The 26,139-nt window shown below is 44.1% G+C and overlaps 1 protein-coding gene across 1 annotated transcript in view; it reads left to right on the forward strand.

The window, feature by feature from the left end:
• eno1a (enolase 1a, (alpha)) overlaps nt 1-26,139 on the forward strand; it is a 52,440-nt gene that overhangs the window by 12,593 nt on the left and 13,708 nt on the right. Inside the window, exons 3-8 of the mRNA XM_078425016.1 lie at nt 5,624-5,719; nt 9,426-9,484; nt 15,201-15,270; nt 16,482-16,615; nt 18,319-18,541; nt 24,479-24,676. Of these exons, the coding sequence (XP_078281142.1) occupies nt 5,624-5,719; nt 9,426-9,484; nt 15,201-15,270; nt 16,482-16,615; nt 18,319-18,541; nt 24,479-24,676 (780 nt within the window). The remainder of the gene's footprint in view (nt 1-5,623; nt 5,720-9,425; nt 9,485-15,200; nt 15,271-16,481; nt 16,616-18,318; nt 18,542-24,478; nt 24,677-26,139) is intronic.

Below are 26,139 nucleotides of genomic sequence, written 5' to 3' on the forward strand. Positions count from 1 at the left end.
ATCCCCGCACACTAACATTATCCTACACACACGGGGGACAATTTACAATTTTACCAAGCCAATTAGCCTAGAAACCGAAATGAGCACCCGGAGAAAACCCACGCAGGTCACAGGGAAAACATACAAACTCCATTCAGGCAGCGCCCGTGGTCAGGATCGAACCCGGGTCTCTGGCGCTGCAAGGCAGCAACTCTGTTCCTTTTCGCATACAATACAGTAAAAATCTTGCCAGATGAAAGCACAATCATGCCCGGGTGTAATAATACAAGCCAGGTGTGCACTTAGCACAATTTCTGGAAAGGGTCATAGAACAATTAAATTGGTTTTAGCACAGCAGGCCATTCAGCCCTCTAATATGTGTTGGTCCCTGCTAGAGCTTTTTTCCCCCCTGCTTTTGTCCCCAATGGATCTACAAATTACCTTCCCCCTTCTCCCCCACCCCCAAATTCCTATCTAATTCATGACCATCTTACCTTAATGTTGTTTACTGAGTTTTGTTCATGTGTCTTGTGTATGAATATCCAAGTAAATACCAGCATTTTAAGAACACTTCAGACAGCAAATCAAAACATCTTTGCAAGGCACGTGTATGTGCCTCAAAATTCAATCGTGTGTTGCTTTGCACTCATGAATATAATGCATAATGTGATAACAGACAATTTTGCCTTCCCCTCACCTGTCTCCATCCAACACTTGCCAAGCTATTTTTTCCAGCTTTCTCCCCATCAGTCTGAAGAAGAATTCTGATACCAAATATCATCTGTCATTCCCACCGCAGATCCCTGACCAGAGTTCTTCCATCACTTTGTGTTCTGCTCAAGATTCCAGCATCTGCAGTCTCTTGTGTCACCGTTTCCAGATTGTTTTCCTGCATTTTCTAATTTCATAGTCACACAATCAAACATTGTTTGCAAGATGATGACATTTCCTGTGCCACGCTCCATTTGCACCACCCTGGGGAAATTGAGACCCCATTTTCCTGGGAGATACCTGGCCCTGTTAGGCCTCAATGTTGCCCTGCTGGTCTGCAATCTCTTCGCTCCAACATCCTCTTATTCCTGACGACCCCCCCCCCCCCCAAATGTCACAGACTCTTCCTCTGGAGACTGCTTCCATATTCCAGGGCCAGGAATCTCCCAGGAAAATGTGGTCTCAATTTCCCAAGGGAATAGATCAATGTTAACAAGGAGAAGGTAACAATAAAGTAAACAGATAAAATGTAAATGAGAACAGTCAGAGTGGTTGAAGAACTGGGAAGGGGTAGTGATGGAGATAGAGAGATAGAGAGAGAGGGAAAGCAAGGGTTACTTGAAGTTGGAGAAATCAATATTCATGGGGTGTAAGCTGCCCAAAAGAAATATGATTTATTCACAAAATGCTGGAGTAACTCAGCAGGTCAGGCAGCATCTCGGGAGAGAAGGAATGGGTGACGTTTCGGGTCTCGACCCGAAACGTCACCCATTCCTTCTCTCCCGAGATGCTGCCTGACCTGCTGAGTTACTCCAGCATTTTGTGAATGGGTGACGTTTCGGGTCGAGACCCTTCTTCAGACTGAAGAAGGGTCTCGACCCGAAACGTCACCCATTCCTTCTCTCCCGAGATGCTGCCTGACCTGCTGAGTTACTCCAGCATTTTGTGAATAAATCGATTTGTACCAGCATCTGCAGTTATTTTCTTATACAAGAGAAATATGAGTTGTTGTCCCTCCAATTTGTGCTGGGCCTCACTCTGACAATGGGGGAGGCCCAGGACAGAGAGGTCAGTGTGGGAATGGGAGGGGGAGTTAAAAGGTTTAACAACCGGGAGATCAGGTAGGTTTAAAATCAGGTAGGCTGTAAAAATAGCATTTTTATTTAAATGTGTAAAGGAAAACCTATGTAAGGAAGAAAATATGATTGTATATAGTGAACCAAACTTCCAGTTGAGATTGACTTACTGTCATGTGCACTGGGACTGGAACAATGAAATTCTTACATTCATACGGCCACATTAATGCAACAAAATAACAAATGAATGTTCAATACCAATATCAAAAGTAACCCTTGCATCACCTCTCTCTCTCCATCATTACCTGACCCCAGTGGTACGAGCTTCAAAGTCACTGTCTTAACTCGTTGTCACCTAGCCCACAGCTAACAATGGCCTGTTTCCTTTATCATTGTTACTTTTTTGCATATCTTTCATTCATTGGTTCTATATTTCGTTGTATCACCGTCTATATCTCTCATTTCCCTTTCGCCTGACCATGTATGAAGAAGGGTCTCGACCCAAAACGTCACCCGTTCCTTCTCTCCAGAGATGCTGTCTGACCCGCTGAGTTACTCCAGCTTTTTGTGTCGGTCTTCCGTTTAAACCAGCATCTGCAGTTCCTTCCTACACATTCAATACATCTTGTTATTCTATGTAAACCAGACCAAGTTACTTAGACCAAGTCTGCCAAACCAGACCAGGCCAAGTTACTTAGAGCAACCTTAGTAGAACAAATTCCATAGCAGTTCAGTACTGAGATGCGGTTGTGGCATAAGTTGTGCAGGCCGGCTCAAGAGTCTTGTGGCTGATAGGAAGAAGTTCCACAAAGTTTCAATCCTTGGGCTCCTGTGCCATCTTCCCAATGGTAGAGGTGAGATAAGAACATTGCCAGGGTAGCGTGAGTCTTTGATATTAGGTGCCTCCTTGAGGCAGAGCTTCCTCTAGATTTCTTTCTTGGTACGGAGGGAAGTACCCACGATGGACCAGACAATGTCCAACTCTTTCTGTAGCCTCCTTCGCTCTTGAGCTTTGGAATTGCAGACCAAGCTGCGATACAACCTGTCAGTGTGTTCCCCACCAAACACCTACAGAGGTTTGATGGAGTATTTAGTGACATGCCGATGATTCTCTTGGAGGCAATTCCTTAATTGCAAATTGCTGAGAAGGCAAGCATGCAATGTCTTCTGATATTTGAGCGTTTTTTTAAATATTAGCGTAGGAAGGAACTGCAGGTGCTGGTTTAAACCGAAGATAGGCACAAAATGCTGGAGTAACAGCGGGGCGGGCAGCATTTCTGGAGAGAAGGAATGGGAGATGTATCGGGTCGAGACCCTTCTTCAGTTCTCGACCCGATACGTCACCCATTCCTTCTCTCCAGAGATGCTGCCTGTCTTGCTGAGTTACTCCAGCATTTGGTGCCTATCTCCGGCTTCTGAATATTATGCCTGTTTGCAGTAATGTCCACTTTCTCCCACCAGTTTGTCGTGCTATTTCAAGGTGCATATCTGGAGTGGTAGGGTTCTGAAAGGGCGAGGTGGAAAGAATCCCTGACCATTACGTATCATCACTAGGTTGTGCACTTGAGGAGCAGTGACCTACAGGGCTGTGAGACCCGTGGGCTTTGGCTTTGTAAAGTGTTATCTTTCATTGTAAACTTTCAAATCTCTCCAACTCTTAAAATCGTTGTATTACTTTGTGGTAAGTTTGGAAGCAACATTGACGCATTTAAATAGTTTAAAATTAATGGTGGTTTTGATAGTTTAATGATAACATTTGCATGTCACTAATTTAACAAAACATTGCATATACTCCCAGAGCCGCAAATGAGAGCTTGGTAGAAGAAACCCTGCATTGGTAAAAGATAACATATTCAGCGTTACAGCATTAAAAATACTACAGCATTGAAGTACAAAGGAGTCTTGTGGTCCAAGACCACATCAGTCCGTAGCTTTCTGAACCATTCTCTCAGAAACTAGAGAGCGATCCTGACCTCCCATCTACCTCATTGGAGATATTTGAACTATCTTTAATCAGACTTTACTGGACTTTTTCCTTGCACTAAACATTATTCCCTTTATCCCATATCTGTACAGCTTGATTGTAATCCTCTCTAGTCATTCTGCTGACTGGATAGCGTGCAGCAAAAACCTTTTCACTGTACCTCAGTACACGTGACAATAATAAATGAAACTAGCTCTCTGAAAATGGCAACCCATTAGATTAGAGTGGTAAAGAGGGCGTATGGTACACGTGCGTTTCTTTGAACGCGGCATTGAATACAAGAGCATGAAGTCATGTTCCAGTTATATAGGATTTTGGTTAGGCTGCATTTGGAGTACTAGATGCATTTCTGATTTGTTCCATTATGTTGAGGCTTTGCAGTGAATGCAGAAAGGGTTTTTCAGCATGCTGTTTGGATTAGAGGGTATTAGCCATAAGGAGAGGCTGGATGAACTTGGATTGTTTTCTCAGGCACGTAGGAGGCTGTGGGGACACCTGATAGGTATCTAAAATTATAACAGGCACAGGTACAGAAGGCAGCGAGAGCCCTTTTTCTCAGGGTGGTAATATCAAACACTAAAGGTCATACCTTTAAGGTGTGAGGGGCAAAGTTTAAGGGAGATATGCAGAGCAAGGTTTTTTATCACAGAGGGTAATGAGTGCCTGGAACTCTGTGCCAGGGATGGAGGTGGAGGCAGATACGATAGTGGCATTTAAGAGGCTTTTGGATAGGCACATGGATATGCAGTGAATGGAGCGATATGGATCACATGCAGGCAGAGGAGGTTAGTTTATCTTGGCATCATGTTGGACTCTGGCATTGTGGGGCCAAAGGACCTGTTACTCTGCTGTACTGTTCTATGTTCCCAATATTGTAGCCTTTCAAGTACTTGAAGAACCTTCTCAAGGAAATACGGGTGATAAAAGTGCCAAAATACCTCAGCAGGTCAGGCGGCATCTCTGGAGAACATGGTTAGGTGTCATTTCGGGTCAGGACCATTCTTTGGACTGGAATACTGGTGTTGATTTAGCATCTTAAGTCCAGGATGCCCGCAAAATGCTTTGCTGGCAATGAATTGTATTGAAATTTCATAACTTCATGGTTCCATAACTTCAGGGCGGCATGGTGGTGTAACGGTAGAGCTTCTGCCTTACAGCGCCAGTGACCCAGGTTCAATCCTGTTTACGGATGCTGTCTGTATGTAGTTTGTACGTTCTCCATGTGACCTACGTGGGTTTTTTCTGAGATCTCCAGTTTCCTCCCACGCTCCAAAGACGTACAGGTCGGTAGGTTAATTTACTTGGGGTAAATGTAAAATTGTCCCTAGTGTGTGTAGGGTAGTGTTAATGTGCAGGGATCGCTGGTCGGCGCGGACTCGGTGGGCCAGAAGGGCTGTTTCAACACTAAACTAAACTTATTTTGTTGGGAAATAATCATTCAAGTTAAGTTTAGTTTAGAGATTACAGCGCGGAAACAGGCCCATTTGGCCGACCGAGTCCGTGCCGACCAGCGATCCCTGCACATTAACACTATCCTACACACACTAGGGACAATTTACACACACACCAAGCCAATTAACCTACATACCTGTACGTCTTGGAGTGTGGGAGGAAACTGAAGATCTCGGGGAAAACCCATGGGGAGAACGTACAAACTCCTTACAGGCAGCAACCGTAGTCGGGATCGAACCCGGGTCTCCAGCGCTGTAAGGCAGCAACTCTACCGCTGCACCACCATTGCCTACCGTGCCGCTCACAACATTCAAACTAGAAATTGAATAAAATTTGTCAAGTTTTAAAATGCCCATTTTAGTTTTTTGTGCCCCATTATATTTCTCAGTTTTAACACTATTTTTAAATATTTGATTTACAGGAATGTTCAGAGCAGCTGTTCCCAGCGGTGCCTCCACCGGCATTTATGAAGCATTAGAACTTAGAGATGGGGACAAGACGCGATACTTGGGCAAAGGCAAGTGTATTGGCTTCACTTTCTAAATTGAAGTCACAGTTCTATTTTGTGGACCTTTCTTCAAACGGTTGATCAATTTTGTATTTTATTTATTTATTTTTTATTAAGATTTTTTTTTTTTAGATTTAGAGATACAGCGCGGAAACAGGCCCTTCGGCCCACTGAGTCCGTGCCGCCCAGCGATCCCTGCACATTAACACTACCCTACACACACTAGGGACAATTAAAAAAAAACATTTTACCCAGTCAATTAACCTACATACCTGTACGTCTTTGGAGTGTGGGAGGAAACCGAAGATCTCGGAGAAAACCCACACAGGTCACGGGGAGAACGTACAAACTCCGTACAGACGGCGCCCGTAGTCAGGATCGAACCTGAGTCTCAGGCGCTGCATTCCCTGTAAGGCAGCAACTGTGTGACACATACATATTGCATCTGAATTTTTAATTCTTTCCTCTGTCATAAAATCGTAGAAGTTTACAGCATAGAGACGGGTGTTTCAGTCCCTGGTGCCCACACACCCAAAATACCTTTTCCAACCTACTCCTGCATCCCAACTTTGGAATTTTAGTCCTTGTAGATTACAACGTTTCACAGTCTACCCAAGGATTTAATTTTTTAAATTGCCATTTTCTGTGTCTGACAAGCAGTTCCAGGTCTCCAACTTAATCCGAGTAAAAAAAGTTCCTTCTAAATTCCCTCCAAACCTCTACCCAGACCATTAGATCCATGTTCCTGCTTTTTTGTTATTGTAGAAATTGGTCTACTAGACCCCAGAACGTACACATTTAGCTCCTTGATTAATTTTCCCTTCTACTGCATCTGTTCCACAGAAAATAACCCTAGATGATCCAATCTTTACCTCATAGCTAAAACGTGAATACTGATTAGATAGAGGGCTCTGTTCTCTTTTGCTCCCAACCATTTTGAGTCTGGTAGGTTGGGGAAATTGACACATGGATGTAGTAAAGCTATCAGCGTATTCTGCAAATTGCAGGTGTCCAAATAAAATATCCTGTAAACTATAATTTTTTTCCCCTGATAACAGCAAAGTGCATCAGGCTCCTGGTTCTACTGGAGGTTAAAATAGATGGATACAAATTCTTAGCTTCCGGTTCCAGAGATGAAGGATGATTGGATTGGTTACAGTCAAAAAGTTGCATAAGGCTCCCAATTCCATTAAAGGTTAAAACGGATTAATAGAAATTTGTTCGCTTTTGAGTCCAGAAATGAAGGATGGTTTTCAGCCAAAGTTTCAGCCAAAAGGTGTATAGAGTTTCCTGTTCCAGTGGAGGTTAAAACCGATGTACAGAAATTCTTAGCTTTTTTAGTCCAGAGATGGAGGACCATTGGATTAGTTTCAGTCAAAAAGAGGCTTAGATTACCTTTCGAATTCTCTTAGATGCTTCTGTTAAGCTGTGCCAACAACACAACTACCGGGGATGTGAGAAATGCCACAAAATGGCAGCTCGTAATGTGCACAGGATGAGCCCTGCTTGGGATTTGCTCTTCGCAAAGCTGTCTATTTAATTGGCGTACTTTGACAGTGCCATTTACAGTTGGCAGCTTCTGCTTGCAGCCTTAACGCAGAAGATCAGCAATAATTTATCACTTGTGCTCTACGTGCAGAATGTTGTTCCAAATTACATGCATTAAGGGCAATATTACACAGTGCGTAACACGGTGCTGCTTTGTGATTTATTTTTTTGCACACACACGAGTCTTTTTAAAGCAAATGCCTGCTGGCAGTCGTGTTGGGTGCTGATGGCAGCCAATTTATCATTAGTGAGCTGTGTGCTTGCAATGTTAGATTCTCTTTATAGCACTGGCACGTCTCTCTCTGCTGTTGACAGAATGCTAATATTCCAACCAGGGATCTGCCAAATGTTTAGGTTGCTGCTCAATTGGAGGCACTAGTTTGGTAACAGGGGGCTTCTGCGATACAACAGCTCCCTGTACTTCAAACAGGTTGATGGGCCGCGGGATCAGAAGCCAGGAGACACCCTAGCATTGACGTTTGCTTCAACTGGAGCATTTGTCACATTCTTTCTCTAGAATCTGACTGCTCTGAGTGATTCAGCTGGGAACATGCACTTCAGTCCATCGAGTCCACACCCACCGTCGATCACCCGTTCACATCAGTTCTATGTTATTCCACTTTCACATCCACTCCTGACACACCAGGGGCAACTTACAGAGGGCAGTTAACCTCCAACCTACACATCTTTGGGGTGTGGTGAGTAAACCAGAGCATTCAGAAGAAACCCATGCGGTTGCAGGGAGTAGGTGCAAACTCCCCCACAAACAGACAGGGTCAGGATTGAACCGGGTCTCTGGCGCTGTGAGGCAGCAACTCTATCAGCTACGACATTACGCCACCCTTTAAGTGCTGTTACACACTTTAATTTATCACAATTTTAAAGTAAAACTGTTATCAGAATCCATCAAGCACACCATCTTCTTGCCAACACTTTTCAATGCAGTAGCTATACCAGAGAGTATGGTATCACAAAATGCTGGAGTAACTCAGCAGGCCAGGTAGCATCTAGGAGAGAAGGAATGGGTGACGTTTCGGGTCGAGACCCTTCTTCAGACTGATGTGATTTCACATCAGTCTAACGAAGGGTCTCGACCCAAAACGTCACCCATTCCTTCTCACCTAGATGCTTCCTGACTTGCTGAGTTACTCCAGCATTTTGTGATACCTTCGATTTGTACCAGCATCTGCAATTATTTTCCTACATACTAGAGAGTGTGGTTCTGTCTGGCAGCAGGAATGTAGACAAGGCACCATCAGTCCCACCGGAAGTATTGCAACCCATATCGTACGGTGTGTTTCCATTGGATTTCTGCTGAGTTACTCCAGTACTTTGTGTTGGTCCCGACCCGAAACGTCACCCATCCTTTTTCTCCAGAGGTGCTGCCTGGCCCGCTGAGTTGCTCCAGCACTTTGTGTCTTCTGTTGGATTTAGTTGGCTGCAATGTAATCGTCTGCAGAGAGCAGTGCAAGGCTTTAGAAGAGGTTCATGGCTGAAGGTTCAGTTATTAAGCGTAATGTTTTTTGATTGAAAGTTACGCCATGGATACAAGTCCACACCAACCATCGATCATCCGTTCACACTAATTCTGTTATCCCATTTTTGCATCCACTCCCTGCACTCAAGAGACAATTTAGAGACCAATTAATCTACAAATAGTAAGATGTTGAGAAGTTTTGTATTTATTTGCAAAATAAAGGGATACATTTAGAGTTACGCCTACTTTTTCAACTTGCAATGTACAAGAGTGAATCTTGAATTGTCGGTTTTTAAACTTTTGACTCTTGCTGTGTATTTTGGTTTTATGGACCGATTTATTTTACAATGTTTTCTGTTCAATTGAGCTTAATTTTCACTTCTTCTGCCAGGTGTGTCGAGACCTGTTAAGTATATTAATGAATTCCTTGGACCAGCTTTGTGTAGTCAGGTAACTAGTGCACCTGTGATGGTTTAATTACTGAGCATGCAGTTTGCAAACTAACACTTGAAGCAGGCATCTGTCGATTCATCTTTCCTGACCCGCTTTTCCCCCACTTCTTCCACCGATAACATCAAGCCAAATTAAAATTTGACACCTGTCCAGTAACAATTCTAGCAGATGGTCCACTACTGCCTGTAAAGCATGTGTGTGGGCTTGAACAATTATTAATTTGCTTGTTTGTTCCAGGTGTTACAAAAGCTGTTGATAACATCAATTCAATAATTGCACCTGCGCTTTTGAAGAAGGTAGGTGTATGTTACCCTTGATGTGCTCTGTTGAATACGTTGGTGTCCAAAATAGGCAGGGGGGTGTGTTTGGAATTATGTTGTAAAATGGTCTCCAGATCAGTGCCCATTGCTGTAGAGCAGAATTGGCTTAATTGCTCGATCTCCTGCAAGATCATGTCCATCTGGGCAAATGCATCTGCCAGCAGATCGGTTCAAGGCAGAAGTTCCTACAGCGCATGTTGCAGGAAACTAGACTTTTGACTTGGTGCCTCGGGCCCTCGAGATGGGAGTGATAATCTGTCTCCAGAAGTGACCATGCCGAGCTAATTACACCAAATGCTTGAATTCCAAACATGCCATGGATGCTACACACCTAGAAGTAGTAATTGAAATTTGTTTTATTTTCTAGTCTAGTCAAAGCAGCTCAGTTAGAAAAGTTAAGATTATTATTTAAGGGAGTCTAGTCTAATGCTGTGTATTGTCCACCATGTGGCTGTGGCTCTGTTTGGTGGTTTCCTTGTTGAATAGGAAGGCAGAGAAATGAGAGAAAGCAGATGCTGGAACCTTGTAAATAAAAAATAAACTGCTGGAGGAACTCAGTGGGTCAGGCAGCATCTGAGGAGGGAACAGGATGGGCAATAATTGGAGTCTGTAGAAGGCCTCTGACCCCAAAGGGTTGTCAGCCCATTTCCCTCCGTAGATGCTGCCTGACCCACTGAGTTCTTCCCGGAGTTTGTTTTTTTGAGTCAGGAGATGTCAGGATCAAGTCCTTCAGAGGCTGGAAATATGCACGTCAAAACTTAACTTTTTTTTCTGAAAGTTTTCCTTGAATGATAACCATTTCAGACAAGAGACAGATGCAAAGTGCTGGAGTAACTGAGCAGGTCACACAGCATCTCTGGAGAAAAAGGACAGGTGATGTTTCGGGTTGGGATCCTTCTTCAGACGCGATACGTCACCTGGCCTTTTTCTTCAGAGATGCTGCTGACCTGAGTTACTCCAGCACTTTGTATCTATCTTTGGTATAAACCAGCTTCTGCAGTTCTTTATTTCACCATTTCAGACAATGTGAACTTCCTGTAAAATTGATACTAGTGTGCATGACGATGGGGAAGCAGAAAAGAGTGAAGTAGAAAAATTTATTTCTCACTCATTTGCTTCAAACAAATTGCTTTACTCATTCTGCTTTCAATCAGTGTTGGAACAATAGCAATCGATCAACCGCTGGATTTATCACAATCTTAGTTTGCATCCAAACTTTATTGCAGTGGCAATTTGCTTTTAATTCCCCAGGTCAGTAATTATTTGGTTGAAATGGCAGAAGAGTGTTTACGTGTCCATGTTATGGTTTAATTTTAATGAACTTGTATCCCTAATGGTTATTATCTGTAATTCTCCAACCTCTTGTCTGCTGACATTAATAGACATGTGCGGAGACTTATGCTTGTGTACTGCTGTTATTTCCATTTTAAAACCAAATTACTTTCATTTGGAAAAATCAATTTGGTGGTGTTTAATTAAGAACCATGTAATTGTGTGGGATCACCAGAATTGTAGTGATTCTGCTGCTGCATTCAGGTTAATAAATGTGATTCTTTTCTTCCCCCAGAATTCTTTCCATTTTGCTTTTGTGCCTGGTTAATTAATATTATAACTACTTGGTATGCTTGAGCTAGTTCTTCATTTGTGGGAAGTCTGCAGTGTGCATTAATTCATCTGGAATGCGTGTTCCTCCGATTCTAATTTATTGCCTGACTGGGGGGAAAAATCCGGATACAATAACAAATATTTGCATGAGTGGCGATTTTTTTGCTTTTCTATTCTTTGCTGGTACGTACCAGATAAATATGTGAGACAAAGATGAGATCCACATGAATGCTGATGGCAGTTGTTGTGAACTGCAATGAGCAGTGACTTGATAGATCTAGATCTTGGGTAAGACTGGTCTTTTATTGTGGAATTCTATTCGTGTAATGTTTCTGTTTAGAGATACAGCGGGGAAACAGGCCCTTCAGCCCACCGAGTCCACGATAACCAGCCATCCCCACACATTAACACTATCCTACATGCACTAGGGACAATTCACAATTTTACCAAGCCAATACAAACTTGTGCGTCTTTGGTGTGTGGGAGGAAACCGGAGCTCCTGGAGAAAACCCATATTGGTCGCGTGCAAAATCCATACAGACATCACCAGTAGTCAGGATCGAACCCGAATCTCTGGCGCTGTAAGGCAGCAACTCTACTGCAGGGCCACCATGTTGCCCGTAGCATTCAAAGGAAATGTTTTGTGGTGACTTCCCTTCCACTCCTGTCCAAACAAATGTTTCATCAAGCATTGCCCTCTAAGAAAACCCTTGGAAGCAGCTGATCTGCTTGTGGGCATGGTTCTTCTCAGTACTTCTAGCTTTAGACATGAGTGCTGAACTCAAGCACATCTTGTGTGACCCGCAATGCATTTTTCTCTGTGTGAATCAGATCCTGGCAAAAAACTGTCTCAGCCAAAGGGAACATTGAAAGATTTGAGGCCAACACCCATCCTCTGCTTTCCATCATTACAAGCACAGTTTTTTTAAACAGAAGGAATATCTAGAAATGGTGCAATAAACAACTGGTGAATTTTGTCCTAGCACCCAACTTTTAAAATTAGGTAAAATTTACCTGAAACAAAATGGTACATATTTTTACATCATTTTGGCACAACTTGTGGAATAAAGAATGGTGACTATCTGAAAAAATTGCATCAGCTTCATTCTTGTGCTAAGCTCCATGGGAAGAGGGCAGGAGTTTTGTAACTGCAAAGGGCTGCCCTGGAGAGAAAGGAAAATGAAAGGGAGTCGTAGTCATAGAGCACGGAACCAGGCCCTTTGACCCAACCCGCCCAAACCGATCAAGATGCCCAATCAAGTCCATTTATTTGTGTCCCTCTAGACCTTTCCTATTTAAGTACCTGTCCAAGTGTCCTTTAAATGTTATTGTACCTATCACAACTGCTTCCTCTGGCACGCCATACTATCTACCACCATCATCTGTGTGGAAAAAGTTGCCTCTCAGGTTCCTATTAATTTTTCCCCTCTCTTAACCCTAAGCCCCGTGGTTATTGATTCCCTATCCTGGGGAGAAAGACTGTGCATTCACCCAATCTATTCTCCATGGAATATTTGTACACCTCTCAGCATCCTGCTCTCCAAGCAATAAAGTCTTTGCCTGCTCTACCACTCCCAATAACCCAGACCCCCCCCCCCCCTTCCTTTATATCGGGGACCTGGGGTGGAGAGTGTTGCACAGAGCTGTGACGTGTAACAGATATTTGAGTCTGTTCACGGACTCGCCAGCCAACCTGTCACTTCTGCAGCGAGGAAGAGACCGTGTTCCATGTGTATATGGAATGTGAGAGGTTGCAGCACTTGTTCGACTATCTGAAGGGGCTGCTCCTCAAGTTTTGGCTGCACTTTAGCCCCACGCTCCTGATGTTTGGTCACCTGGTACACGGGGGGAGGGAGGGAGGGGGGGGGTGGTCTCCCTGTTGGTTTGCTCCTGGGCCTGGCCAAATTGCCCAATTGCGGGTCCAGGCAGCGGGTAGTCGATGGTCATACCAGAGTCGGCTGCCTGTCCCTCTTCCGGGTCTACGTCCGTGCTCGCGTGTCCCTGGGGAGGGGACACGTGGTGTCCACAGGGATTTTGGAGGCCTTCCTTGAACGCTGGTTCCGGCGGGAGGTCGAATATATTATTGATAAAGATGGCGATATTTTAATTAGATAACTGTTTGTTTGTAAACTGCCAATATAGGCAGTCCTTGAACGTGTTACTATTCTGAAAAGAACAATAAAAATAAATGAATACATTTAAAAAAATAGCCCAGACCCTTGAATCCTGGCACTTGTATTAGTGTCTGGTCCTGGGGTGCCAACTATCTCAATGGCGGCCGCCCGGGCCAGCAGGCGGGTTGCTGTGCAACCTCCATTAGGCGGCACTCCGGGCCTACAGCGTCCGGGCCTTCAGCGCCCCCCCTCGGGCCCAATACGGGACAAGGGCGGTCCCTGGGCGGGACAAACCAATTGAGACCAAAATACGGGACAGTTGGCAACCCTAGTCTGGTCACACCCATTGTTCATTTCCACTACCTTCACCACTGTAGCAATAATACTACTGGATTATTCAATGTGCCTTAAGTGCCCCCAAATTACATTATAAAGCCCTATCTTATCTACCTGCACAAATTCCAGCTCCCTCCATTCCCTGCATATCCATGTGTCTATCCAAAAGCCTCTTAAATGCCACTATTGTGTCTGTCTCCACCACCAGCCCAAGCAGCAGGTACCAAGCATACACCACGCTGTGTTTAAAAAAAAACTTGCCTGGCACATCTTCTTTAATCTTTGCAGTTCTGACTGTCTGCTCTCTGCCTCTCATAATTTTATATACTTCTCTCAGGTTTCTCCATAATATCCAGCATTTCAAAGTGAACAATCCAAGTTTGTCCAACTACTCCCTATAGCTAATAGAGGGGATCTTATCGAAACATATAAGATTATTAAGGGGTTGGACACGTTAAAGGCAGGAAACATGTTCCCAATGTTGGGGGAGTCCAGAACCAGGGGCCACAGTTTAAGAATAAGGGGTAGGCCATTTAGAACGGAGATGAGGAAAAACTTTTTCAGTCAGAGAGTTGTGAATCTGTGGAATTCTCTGCCTCAAAAGGCAGTGGAGGCCAATTCTCTGAATGCATTCAAGAGAGAGCTAGATAGAGCTCTTAAGGATAGCGGAGTCAGGGGGTATGGGTGAAGGCAGGAATGGGGTACTGATTGAGAATGATCAGCCATGATCACATTGAATGGCGGTGCTGGCTCGAAGGGCCGAATGGCCTACTCCTGTACCTATTGTCTATTGTCTAATACCTCCTAATGCAAGCATCATTCTGGTAGAGACATGAAAAGGTATTCTAACCAATATTCAATCCTCAATCAGACTTAGGGATGTGCATTAAAAGCTAGCCATCCATGTTTTGGAAATTGAATCTGAAAAATAAATGAGTGCATTTCCTGAGGAACTGTACGATTGTTGCAAGTCATCGTGCCACTGCCCCCTTCCCTCCTGGTAGCTGTAATCCATTTCACTTTTCGACATTTCAAACCCATAGCAAACTCAGCCTTTTTATTAATTTAATTATGAAAGTTGTCAGTGTGTAAACTGGGATTGAGTGAAAGATGACAGTATGGAAACAGGCCCTTCGGCACACTGTCCACGCTGATCATCAATCTCCTGTTCACACTAGTTCTATGTTATCCCACTTTCGCATCCACTCCGTGCACACGAGGGGCAATTTACAGAGGGCCATTTAACCTACAAACCCACGCGGTCACCGAAAGAATGTGCAAACTCCACACAGAGATCGGGATCGAGCCCGGGTTTTAGGCGCTGTGAGGCGGCAGCTCTACTAGTTGTGCCACTGTGCCGCCCTTAATACAGTGAATTGTATGTGAATGCACTGCTTATTACATTTTTTAAATTAGAAGTATTTTTTTGAAAAGATCAGCCTCAAATCGGATGGGTGTGTAGTTAATTGGTTTCTGTAAAACTATCCCCAGTAGGATAACATAGAACTAGTGTGAACGGTAATCAATGGTCTGCGTGGACTCGGTGGGCCGAATGGCCTGTTTCCATGCTGTACCTCGAAACTAAACTAAAAGGGATATTGCCTATTGTCTCATACTTTTTTTGCATCTCCACACAGAATCTAAATGTTTGTGAGCAGGAGAAGATCGACAAGCTGATGCTGGAAATGGACGGCACTGAGAACAAATGTAGGTGTGCATTCTTCAGGTGTGATCAGACCTTTCCAGGATGCCCCGGGTGAACTATCTCGAGGGTGGCCTAATTCCCTGCTTGCCTTGTCCGCCTCCAGCTGCCATTGAGCTTCCTTGACATGGCTTCTTCCCACCGGCCTCAGTGGCAAATGGGCCTCTGGCTCTTCACTGCACAAGAGGGGCCAGAACAATTTTGTTTTCCCCTTAATAAAATCCTGTTATTACCAGGAATTTTCAATGGGCTGACTTTCTAGTACCCTATCCGAGTAGAGTCAAGTGTTTATTTGTCATATATGCTCTGGATTTGAACTGAAACAATGAAAGTCTGTAGAAGGGTCCCGACCGAAACGTCATTTATCCACAGATAGACACAAAAAGCTGGAGTAACTCAGCGAGTCAGGCAGAATTTCTGGAGAAAAGGAATAGGTGATGTTTCGGGTCGAGACCCTTCTTCAGACTAAGAGTCAGGGGCAAGGGAAACGAGACATATGGCACATAGGACAAATTAATGAAAGCTATGCAAAAAGTAACGATGATCAAGGAAATGTGGAGACCACAATGGTCTATTATTGGCTGTGGGGTAGGTGAAAACGAGTTATACAGACAGTGAAACTCAATACCTACCTGTCCATGTTCTCCAGAGATCCTGCCTGCTGGGTTACTCCAGTACTTGGGGTCCTTCAATGAAAGACTTGCTTGTTCCAGCTTTACATCAAATGCAACCTGGATATTTCCCATCACGCATCCTTCCCTGGATAATGAGTAAGAATGGTTTGTTTGACCAGGGGGAGTGCCTCACACTGCCACTCGCTCGCCTTGTGATGGCAGGTGGAAGCAGCAGTCAGAAGTGGCAAGTCCCACTGACTTGAGTTTTACTTTGATCTCGAAACCTAGTTTTAGCTGCTGTATGTTGACACAAAAAAGAGTCCCGACCCAAAACATTGCTTATCCATGTTCTCCAGAGATGCTGCCTGACCCGCTGGGTTACTCCAACACTTATTTAAACAGCTGTAGCCCGTTCCTCCAGGGCTGGTTTCTCCGCTGTAAACAGCACATGACTTGACCAAGTCATGGAACGCTGCACAGTGCTGTCAGCCGGATCAGTGAGGGGAACCTTTAGTTGATCAATAATAAATTGCATTGAAATGATATGACCTAATTTCACGGTATTTGTTGTAATGTCTTTTGTGTTTGTTTGCATTTTTCAGCTAAATTTGGTGCCAATGCCATTCTGGGCATTTCATTGGCTGTGTGCAAGGCAGGCGCGGCAGAGAAAGGAGTCCCCCTCTATCGCCACATTTCCCATCTTGCTGGCAACACGCAGGTTATCCTTCCCGTTCCGGTAAGCTTCTACCTCAGGTGTGCTCAATTGTGATCCTTATACTTGTTTTATCTGCACTTTCTCTAGACGATATTCTGCACCCTGTTTCCTTACTCTTTTTACCTGTTGTACTCGTGCCTGCATTTTGATCGTGATCATGTACAGATGTTTGGCCCATGACTTTTTGCTATTTAGAGAGGTTAGTTTACTTTCAGAGGATAAAAGTGTGAAGACTTCAGTCTGAAGAAGGGACTCGACCCGAAACGTCACCCATTCATTCTCTCCTGAGATGCTGCCTGACCTGCTGAGTTACTCCAGCATTTTGTGAAATAAATACCTTCAGAGGAAGGAGTTTTGGGAAAATAACTTCAGTTTGGGAACCTTGGCAGATTATGTCACAGCAACCAGAAACAAAATGGTTAGAATCAGAAATGATTAAGCTTTGTTTACTTTCCAAATTGCCACATTTTATCACAACATTATATAGTGGTTAACTTATTCCTGATATCTGGAGACGTACCTTTAGAAAGGAGATGAGGAGGAATTTCTTTAAGGGGTGGTGAATATAGAAACATAGAAAATAGGTGCAGGAGTAGGCCATTCGGCCCTTCGAGCCTGCACCACCATTCAATATGATCATGGCTGATCATCCAACTCAGTATCCCGTACCTGCCTTCTCTCCATACCCCCTGATCCCTTTAGTCACATCTAACTCCCTCTTAAATATATGTGGAATTCATTGCCCCAGCCTATTGTGGAGGCCAAGTCATTGGGTATTTTTAAGACACAGATTGACAGATTCTTGATCAGTGCGGGTGTCAGAGGTTGTGGGGAGAAGGCAGGAGAATGGGGCTGAGAGGGAAAGATATATCAGCCATGAATGAATGGTGGAGTAGACTTCATCGGCCAAATGGCCTAATTCTGCTCCTAGAACTTATGAACATGAACCTGGACTGGTAACTGTGACGTGAGTTGAAATCCCTGCAAGATTGCAGACGAAAATTTTAGATTATGGCTGGAAGCCCATCCATAACACTAACCTTGTTGACTTATTATGGGGGACAGATGAACACTGAATGCTCACCCTGCCAGTGACCTCTGTGAATGACTATGTTTTACACAAGTAACTGGCTGAGAATGGACGCTGGATTTGATTTTGCTTAATGATTTACCAATAGCAGATTTCCTTTGTGCCTGCTGAAAGGATAATCAATGCTCAGAGCTTGTATGTTGAGAACTCCAGATCTTGTCTAATGTTACAAATCCCCATTGCTCCAACTCATTAACGTGTTCAGGAGTCTCTGAGGCCACCTTCCAATGCCACTCTCTCTGCACGCATCCTATTTACACAGGCTAAAGCAAACACTACTGCTGTTTCAATTAGGGCTCAAATTGTTCCCATCAATCTTGAAATATGATCTCCATTTGCTAAAATTAACTAAATCGACAACTTTGGGCTATGTCCAAGGACATTGCTAATGCACTTAATACGAGGATGGTGTTAACTGAAGGGTTTCCCTTTTTTTCCACTCTAAAGGAATCGTGCCAGTTAAGAATAATTGCCTTGTGTTCTAAATGTGCACCATTCCCATAGAATTGGATGTAAGGGGCTTGTAGCACTGTAGATAGGGCAAGTCTCAAGAGATTAGGCTTGAGTTGCTGCGTTACTGCTGGGAGCATGGGCCGAACCCACTGTTTAATCATTTCTGTGGTTATCTCTGCAGGCTTTCAATGTGATCAATGGGGGCTCCCATGCTGGTAACAAGTTGGCCATGCAGGAGTTCATGATCCTGCCCATTGGTGCCTCCAACTTCAAAGAGGCAATGCGCATTGGGGCCGAGGTGTACCACAACCTGAAGAATGTTATCAAGAGCAAGTATGGGCAGGATGCAATCAACGTTGGTGATGAAGGTGGATTTGCACCCAATATCTTGGAAAACAAAGAAGGTAGGAAATTTCAGGAACAAAGACAAAATGTTGCAGATGTGGGAAATCAGAATCCTGAACAAAATGTTGGAAATAGTCAATACCTGTGGAGAGAGGAGCAGTGTAATGTTTTAGGTCATCAGATTATTCCATCCCAGTTAACTGCTGAACAGTTAATATCACCATCTAACACAGCTGTAAATGTAATCTTAACCAATATAAAAGACATGAGAGACTTAGGCCTTTTGGAAGGGTGGGCTGAAAGATGGCAGATGGAGTTTAATGCTGATAAGTGTGAGGTGCTGCATTTTGGTAGGACAAATCAAAATAGGACGTACAGGGTAAATGGTAGGGAATTGAGGAATGCAGTGGAACAGAGGGATCTGGGAATAACGGTGCATTGTTCCCTGAAGGTGGAATCTCATGTGGATAGGGTAGTGAAGAAGGCGTTTGGTATGCTTGCCTTTATAAATCAGAGCATCGAATATAGAAGTTGGGATGTAATGTTGAAATTGTACAGGGCATTGGTGAGGCCGAATCTGGAGTATGGTGTGCTGTTCTGGTCGCCAAATTATAGGAAGGATGTCGACAAAATGGAGAGGGTCAGAGGAGATTTACTAGAATGTTGCCTGGGTTTCAGCACTTAGGCTACAGAGAGAGGTTGAACAGGTTGGGTCTTTATTCTTTGGAGCGTAGAAGGTTGAGGGGGGATTTGATAGAGGTTTTTTAAATTTTAAGAGGGACGGACAGAGTTGACGTGGGTAGGCTTTTCCCTTTGAGAGTGGGGAAGATTCCAACAAGGGGACATAACTTCAGAATTAAGGGACAAAAGTTTAGGGGTAACATGAGGGGTAACTTCTTTACTCAGAGGGTGGTGGCTGTGTGGAATGAGCTTCCGGTGGAAGTGGTGGAGGCAGGCTCGATTTTATTATTTAAGAGTAAATTGGATAGGTATATGGATGGGAGGGGATTGGAGGGTTATGGTCTGAGAGCAGGTAGATGAGACTAGGTCAGAGAAAGTGGTCGGCGTGGACTGGTAGGGCCGAACGGGCCTGTTTCCGTGCTGTAATTGTTATATGGTTTAAGAAGTGTAGAAACAAGGAACTGCCAGTGCTGGTTTCTATAAATTGATCATGTCTTGCAAATATTTCTTGGGCACTTCTTTTACCCTACCTTGGATCGTTTCTTATTACAATACTTTACAGCAGGAATGGACTCGGGTGGGAAGAGAATAGTTTTAGCATTTAAATTTTTTTAAACTACGCTAAGCTCTTTCATGAATTAAGTGGATGATATTGTCGTGGGAGTGCACGTTTGGCAAGATTAAACTATCGTAATGTAGTAAGTCCAGCATAAAACACAGCTTGATGATGTACAGGGCCAAGAAGGAACATTTACTTCCAAATGCAGTCACTGTGGGACTTTGGAGAACTGTAGAAGACAACGTGATGCATAGCAAGGGAACAGTAAATGACAATGAGATAAATAAACAGATATTTTGTTTGCGTAATTGGGCTCTTTCAATACCTTAATGTGAATTTTAACTTTCACTCATATTCTCTGGGGAAAACTGCATTTCCAACAATGCAGCACCCCCTTCGTCCTCATTGCTGGTCCAGATTTAAGTGCACTGTCTCTGGACCAGAGTATAATCTCGGCAGTCTGAGGCAAGAGTGCTTCACTTTTTGAGGAAGTACGCTTTGTGATTGCTGTCAAGGTATCAAATCTGATACTTTAAATTGCTTCTGACTCTCCACAGTATAGTTTAGTGTAGAGATACAGTGCAGAAATAGGCCCACCGAGTCCACGCTGACCAGCAATCCCTGCACAGTAACACGAGGGACAATTTTACATTTATATCTGAAGTGCGCGCATGTGCGGGCGGGCGAGGCCTGGAATCAGCGATAATTTCCAGACGCTTTGAAGATGTTTATTACAGAAATGAGTTGCTTAAAGCTTAAATAAAGTTTAAGTAAATTGGAATTCTCATTTGCCTCACAACAATACCAAACCAATTAACCTACAAACCCATAGTATAAGAAAATAACTGCAGATGCTGGTACAAATCGATTTATTCACAGTGCTGGAGTAACTCAGCAGGTCAGGCAGCATCTCGGGAGAGAAGGAATGGGTGACGTTTCGGGTCGAGACCCTTCTTCAGACTTCTACAAACCCATACGTCTTTGGAGTGTGGGAGGAAACCGAAGATCTTGGGGAAAACACGCAGTGACAGGGAGAACGTACAAACCCTGTACAGACAAGCACCCTTAGTCAGGATTGAACCCGGGTCTGGCGCTGTAAGGGCTGTATGGCAGCAATTGTACTGCTGTGCCACCGTGCCGCCCCAAATATGTTTTAATTTTGGAAGCCTACGGCTTAGTTGTGTTCTAATAGTTACACAGTCCATCCCCAGGTAATGAATGGGTTCTGTGTTTACAGGTGTCCGTGAATCAATTTTGCCCATGAGTCAGAGGATGCAGTAAAATGACTTAATTGGGAAACCACACATCCACAGAATTGTGATTAATGACAATTGAGAGCATATAAGAAAATAGACACAAAATGCTGGAGTAATTCAGTGGGTCAGGCAGCGTCTCTGGAGAAAATGAATAGGTGACGTTTCGGGTTGAGACTCTTCATCAGACCTGATGTAGAGTCTCAACCCGAAACGTCACCTATTCATTTTCACCAGAGATGCTGCCTGACCCGCTGAGTTCCTCCAGGATTTTGTGTCTCTCTTCGGTGTAAACCAGCATCCGCAGTTCCTTCTTATACGTTAAGAGGGTATAAAACTGAAAACGAAAAACCATTAATAAATGTGGAGGAAGGGAGAGGAAACTAGTTCTGCCATTCATAGGGACGAAAGCATGTACGTATGTCGGATGTAAGAATTTCGTAGTGTCACCAGAGCTCACTTGTTTGCAGAAAAGTTCTTGGAGTGCTTCTTTTACAGTACATTTTTCTAACTGTGTTGAAATGCAGCTGCTCGCTGAATTTGGCTGAGCCTGTCACTGTAAATGTGGCATCCTACAAGAACGCTGAACTGTTGACCTAGCTCCCCATCCTGAATGCTGAATCCACAAACCTGCAGCAGCTGCCAACTAATGGTTCAATGGAGCTTCATTGTCATGTATACCAATACAGGCACCTTGTGTTTTACGTGGGGATTACTTTCTTGAAAAGCAGCTTGTAACACAAAAATGTGCAAACTAAACACACGTGTCTACGCTGCCAGGTGTAAATTTGAGCTCATTGTTCCAAAAATACGAGCTTTGGTATTAAATGAATAAACGTGTTATTTCAAAAACACAAAATCTAACGTGCATAAAACGCAAGATGCCTGTCCATTGAAATTCTTTTTTGCATACATTTCGGTGACAATCCTGCTATACATTAGGCACAATCACATTGTGTGTAAGATTGAAGACCACACTATCTTCAGGTCCCTCAGGTCGGCCGACTTGGGGCTACTCACTATCCCGCGGTCTAGGCTTAAGCTCAGGGGTGACCGCGCTTTTGCGGTTACAGCTCCGAGACTGTGGAACAGCATCCCTCTCCCCATCAGAACTGCCCCCTCCATCGACTCCTTTAAGTCCAGGCTCAAAACCTATTTCTACTCCCTAGCGTTTGAGGCCCTATGAGGGGGCGCTGTGAACTGTTTATGTATGTGCTGTTATGTTTGTGTGCCATTGTATTGTTGTTCTTAGAACCTGAACTGATGTACAGCACTTTGGTCAACGTGGGTTGTTTTTAAATGTGCTATACAAATAAAATTGACTTGACTTGACACTGAGTCCATACACAGGTTTTAGGCACCATCCCGTACCTTTCAAATCTGAAATCTTCCAAAATTGCTCGTCTTAGCTTGGCCACAAAGACCCTTTGTCCTGGCGTTGGCACTGGCTCAGGGTTCACTAATCATAGCTCGCTGTTGCAAGGATCACAACTGATCCACACTTATTTACCTGCATGTGACTAACTTTGGGCAAACAGTTCCTTGTAGCACAGGCAGTGGCGACTGCAAATTGATGAATAATTGACGATTTCAGGCAGCTTACCACTCGAAGATTACAATGGTAATTTGCTCAAATAACAACAAATGCTGTTAAATTAACAATCTACTTGTAGAGTTGAAGATTTTAACAGTAAACATTTGTAACAGATTTTCATGGTAAAAGATGTCGCTGGCTCATCTCCCGATCTTAGGGTTGGGTGTCTCAACTTATGGAAACTTTAATTTTATTTTAATTTAAAACCAAAAGTAAGGAAGTAAAATACCTCAGTCAATTGTCTCTTCAATGCCTAGAAGGTTGGGGTTTGACAGACCATTATTTTCTTTAAATGGTGGCAGCAATGAAAATATATTCCAGGAAGGATTGCTTCTTTGCAAATAGTCCGAGATAAGAAAGTAGCAGTTGTACATTTATTTTGCAGTTGCATTTTCCCCCTTGAATTTGCAATTCCAGGTTCATCTATCTATTCAAATGTGGAGATACCACACTTGAGATCAGTCTACTGGCCAATTTCATGTATTTAAATATTAATCATGTGCACAAGCAGGCAGTATCATAGCCACAAGGTATGATTACATTCGGAATCCATTACAAAGTGGCAGCTGCCATGGTTGACATTGCTTTTGACATCTTATAAAGTAACACTTGACGTTATCCAAATATGCACCTCTTCAAAAGCTTTAAAATGGCTGTAAGGAACGGCAGATGCTGGTTTACAACAACAAAAAAAGACACAAAGTGCTGGAGTAACTTGGCGGGTCGGGCAGCATCTCTGGAGAACATGGATGGGTGATGTTTCTGATTGGGTCCCTACTTCAGGTTTGATTGGGCCAATGAGGCTGACCAGACAGTTTGTTGCTTCGGTGCCTATTGACTAGTGATGGTGTCTCTATCATAAGGGATAGGAGTAGAATTAGGCCATTCGGCCCATCAAGTCTACTCCGCAATTCAATCATGGCTGATCTATCTCTCCTTCCTAACCCCTTCTCCTGCCTTCTCCCCATTACCTCTGACACCTGTGCTAATCAAGAATCTATCTATCTGCCTTAAAAATATCCACTGACTTGGCCTCCACAGCCCTCTGTGGCAAAGAATTCCACAGATTCACCATCCTTTGACTAAATAAATATCTTCCGAAAAGAACCTGTTAATTCTAGACTCCTAGACTCCTAGACTCTCCCACTGGTGGAAACATCCTCCCCACATCCATTCTATCCAAGCCTTTCACTATTCTGTGTGTATCAATGAGGTCCTCCCCTATGTTACACTGGTACACATCATAAACTAGCAGGTTCTCAGGACCACTGCTTGCTTCCCCAGCCAGGGGAAGTGTGAGGTGTGATTTGACTACAAAGGGGAAACGAGGCACATCATCCAGCATTCTAAGCATGGCGGATGAATAACCTTCAGTAGACGGTACTTCCAGCGGAAGTCATGGGGTAATGGTCAAAGGTGCTTCATTGTCACATGTGCAAACGCACAGTGAATTTCTTTTCTTGCATACAGTTCAGTAGAGTATTGCAGGTATCACAAAATGCTGGAGTAACTCAGCGGGTCAGGCAACATCTCAGGAGAGAAGGAATGGGTGACATTTCGGGTCTCGACCCGAAACGTCGCCCATTCCTTCTCTCCTGAGATGCTGCCTGACCCGCTGAGTTACTCCAGCATTTTGTGAATAAATACCTTCGATTTGTACCAGCATCTGCAGTTATTTTCTTACATTGCTCCTTGTATCCGTCGTCACTACCTCCCTTCTCCCCGGTCTCTGGGTTTCCTCCTACAGGTCGCGGCCGACCGGGTCCCCTGTGTCCGCCCACCAGGTCCACGATTAGGAACTCCAGCCACCTCCCTGCCCGTTAGCCATTTTCAGTGACTAAAACTTACTTAGCACGGTCCAGTTGGAACTATTTCTATGACAACTTGTATTTTGACTGTTCTCTTACAGCCTTGGAACTGCTGAAGACGGCCATTGAGAATGCGGGCTACACGGACAAAGTTGTGATCGGCATGGACATAGCAGCTTCCGAGTTCTATCGTGACGGGAAGTACGACCTGGATTTCAAATCCCCACCTGATCCAGAACGGAACGTCACTTACGACAAACTCATTGATCTTTACACATCTTTCACCAAAGATTACCCTGGTAAGAACATACTTGGTAATTCCTGGAGTGGGTGAAATGTTGCTGTTAAAACTATGTGGAGTCAATGGAGATGATGGAGCTTCCCATGGGATCTGGGAATAGGCGGCCATTTACCCTTTCATTACTCTCTGCCTTTCAATCACACTGTGGGTAATTTGTGACTGGAACTCGGTCTGGCCCCTCTCCTCTGCTTTCCAAATATCTGTCAACTGCTGCTGTAAAATGAGCACTGCTTTGGCCATCATTTGCAGAGGTATTCTATAGCTTGCTCCTAAAACTGACCACTGCAGTTCTTTTGAAGGTGCTCCCATAGAGAGGGAACTTTAGAATTGAGATCCGATAGTCAGGGGGTATGGGGAGAAGGCAGGAACGGGGTACTGATTGAGAATGATCAGCCATGATCACATTGAATGGCGGTGCTGGCTCGAAGGGCCGAATGGCCTCCTCCTGCACCTATTGTCTATAACAATGAGGCAGCAATGAAATATTTCCAAATCGGGAATGTGAGGTGAATAAAAATGGGTTTGGTGTAGACGGATGCTTGCTGGTCAGTGCAGACTGGGTGGGATGAAGTGCCTGTTTCTCTGCTTTATGACTCTTGGCATCTTTTGCATGGAGAAGCGGGCGGTGGAAAGTCCTCCACTGTCCACTTGACTCCCAGAACCATAAATGGTCTTCGCTCTATACTGTTTCTTTCCTCCTTTTGTTAAATCCGGTAATGTTGGAGAGTTACAGCATGGAACCCGACCCTTTGGGTTCATTGAGTCCGCATTATGCATTTTACACTGAGCACACATCAACCTCATCTTTCAATCTTCCCATGTTGCCATCAGCTCCCTCCATCTGTTGCCGCCTACCTGCACACTTGGGACAATTTAGTGGCTAATTGTCCCCCTGACATGGGAGGCTATTTGGCCCATTGAGTCTATGGCAGCTCCGAAGAATCCCACTTCCCCACTTATTTTCATTTTCCCTCAATACCCATCAACTCCAACCTGATTCCCCTGTCGCCAACTCTTCTCTCAGAGTAACCTACAGTAACCAATTAATCTAATAACTCACGTGGGTTTAGGATGTGGGGGGGGGGGGGACCAGAGCACCCAGCGAAATCGCAGGCAGTCGCGGGAAACATGCAAACTCCTCAATGACAGCACCTGGGGTCATGACTGAAGGTGGTTTCAATGCTCTGAGCAAATGGCTCTACTATCTGCTTCACCATTTCAAACAAATTGACCCTTAACCCACTAAATTCCAAAGAGTGAATCCCTGGGTTGGGTAACCACTCATTGTAATTTAATATTTGGAGTCTAGTTTTTCTGGAATTCATTCACTCCAGGATATAAATGTTACCGGTAACCCCCGGCGTTCATTGTCCATCCCTCATCCCCACTGAGAATATGCTGGTGAGCCACCATCTTGAATCAGTGCCTGGAGAAGGGCACATCCAGGATTTGGATCCAGTG

This window comes from Rhinoraja longicauda, chromosome 30 (genome assembly GCF_053455715.1).
Source record: "Rhinoraja longicauda isolate Sanriku21f chromosome 30, sRhiLon1.1, whole genome shotgun sequence".
In the NCBI taxonomy this organism is placed as follows: domain Eukaryota; kingdom Metazoa; phylum Chordata; class Chondrichthyes; order Rajiformes; family Arhynchobatidae; genus Rhinoraja; species Rhinoraja longicauda.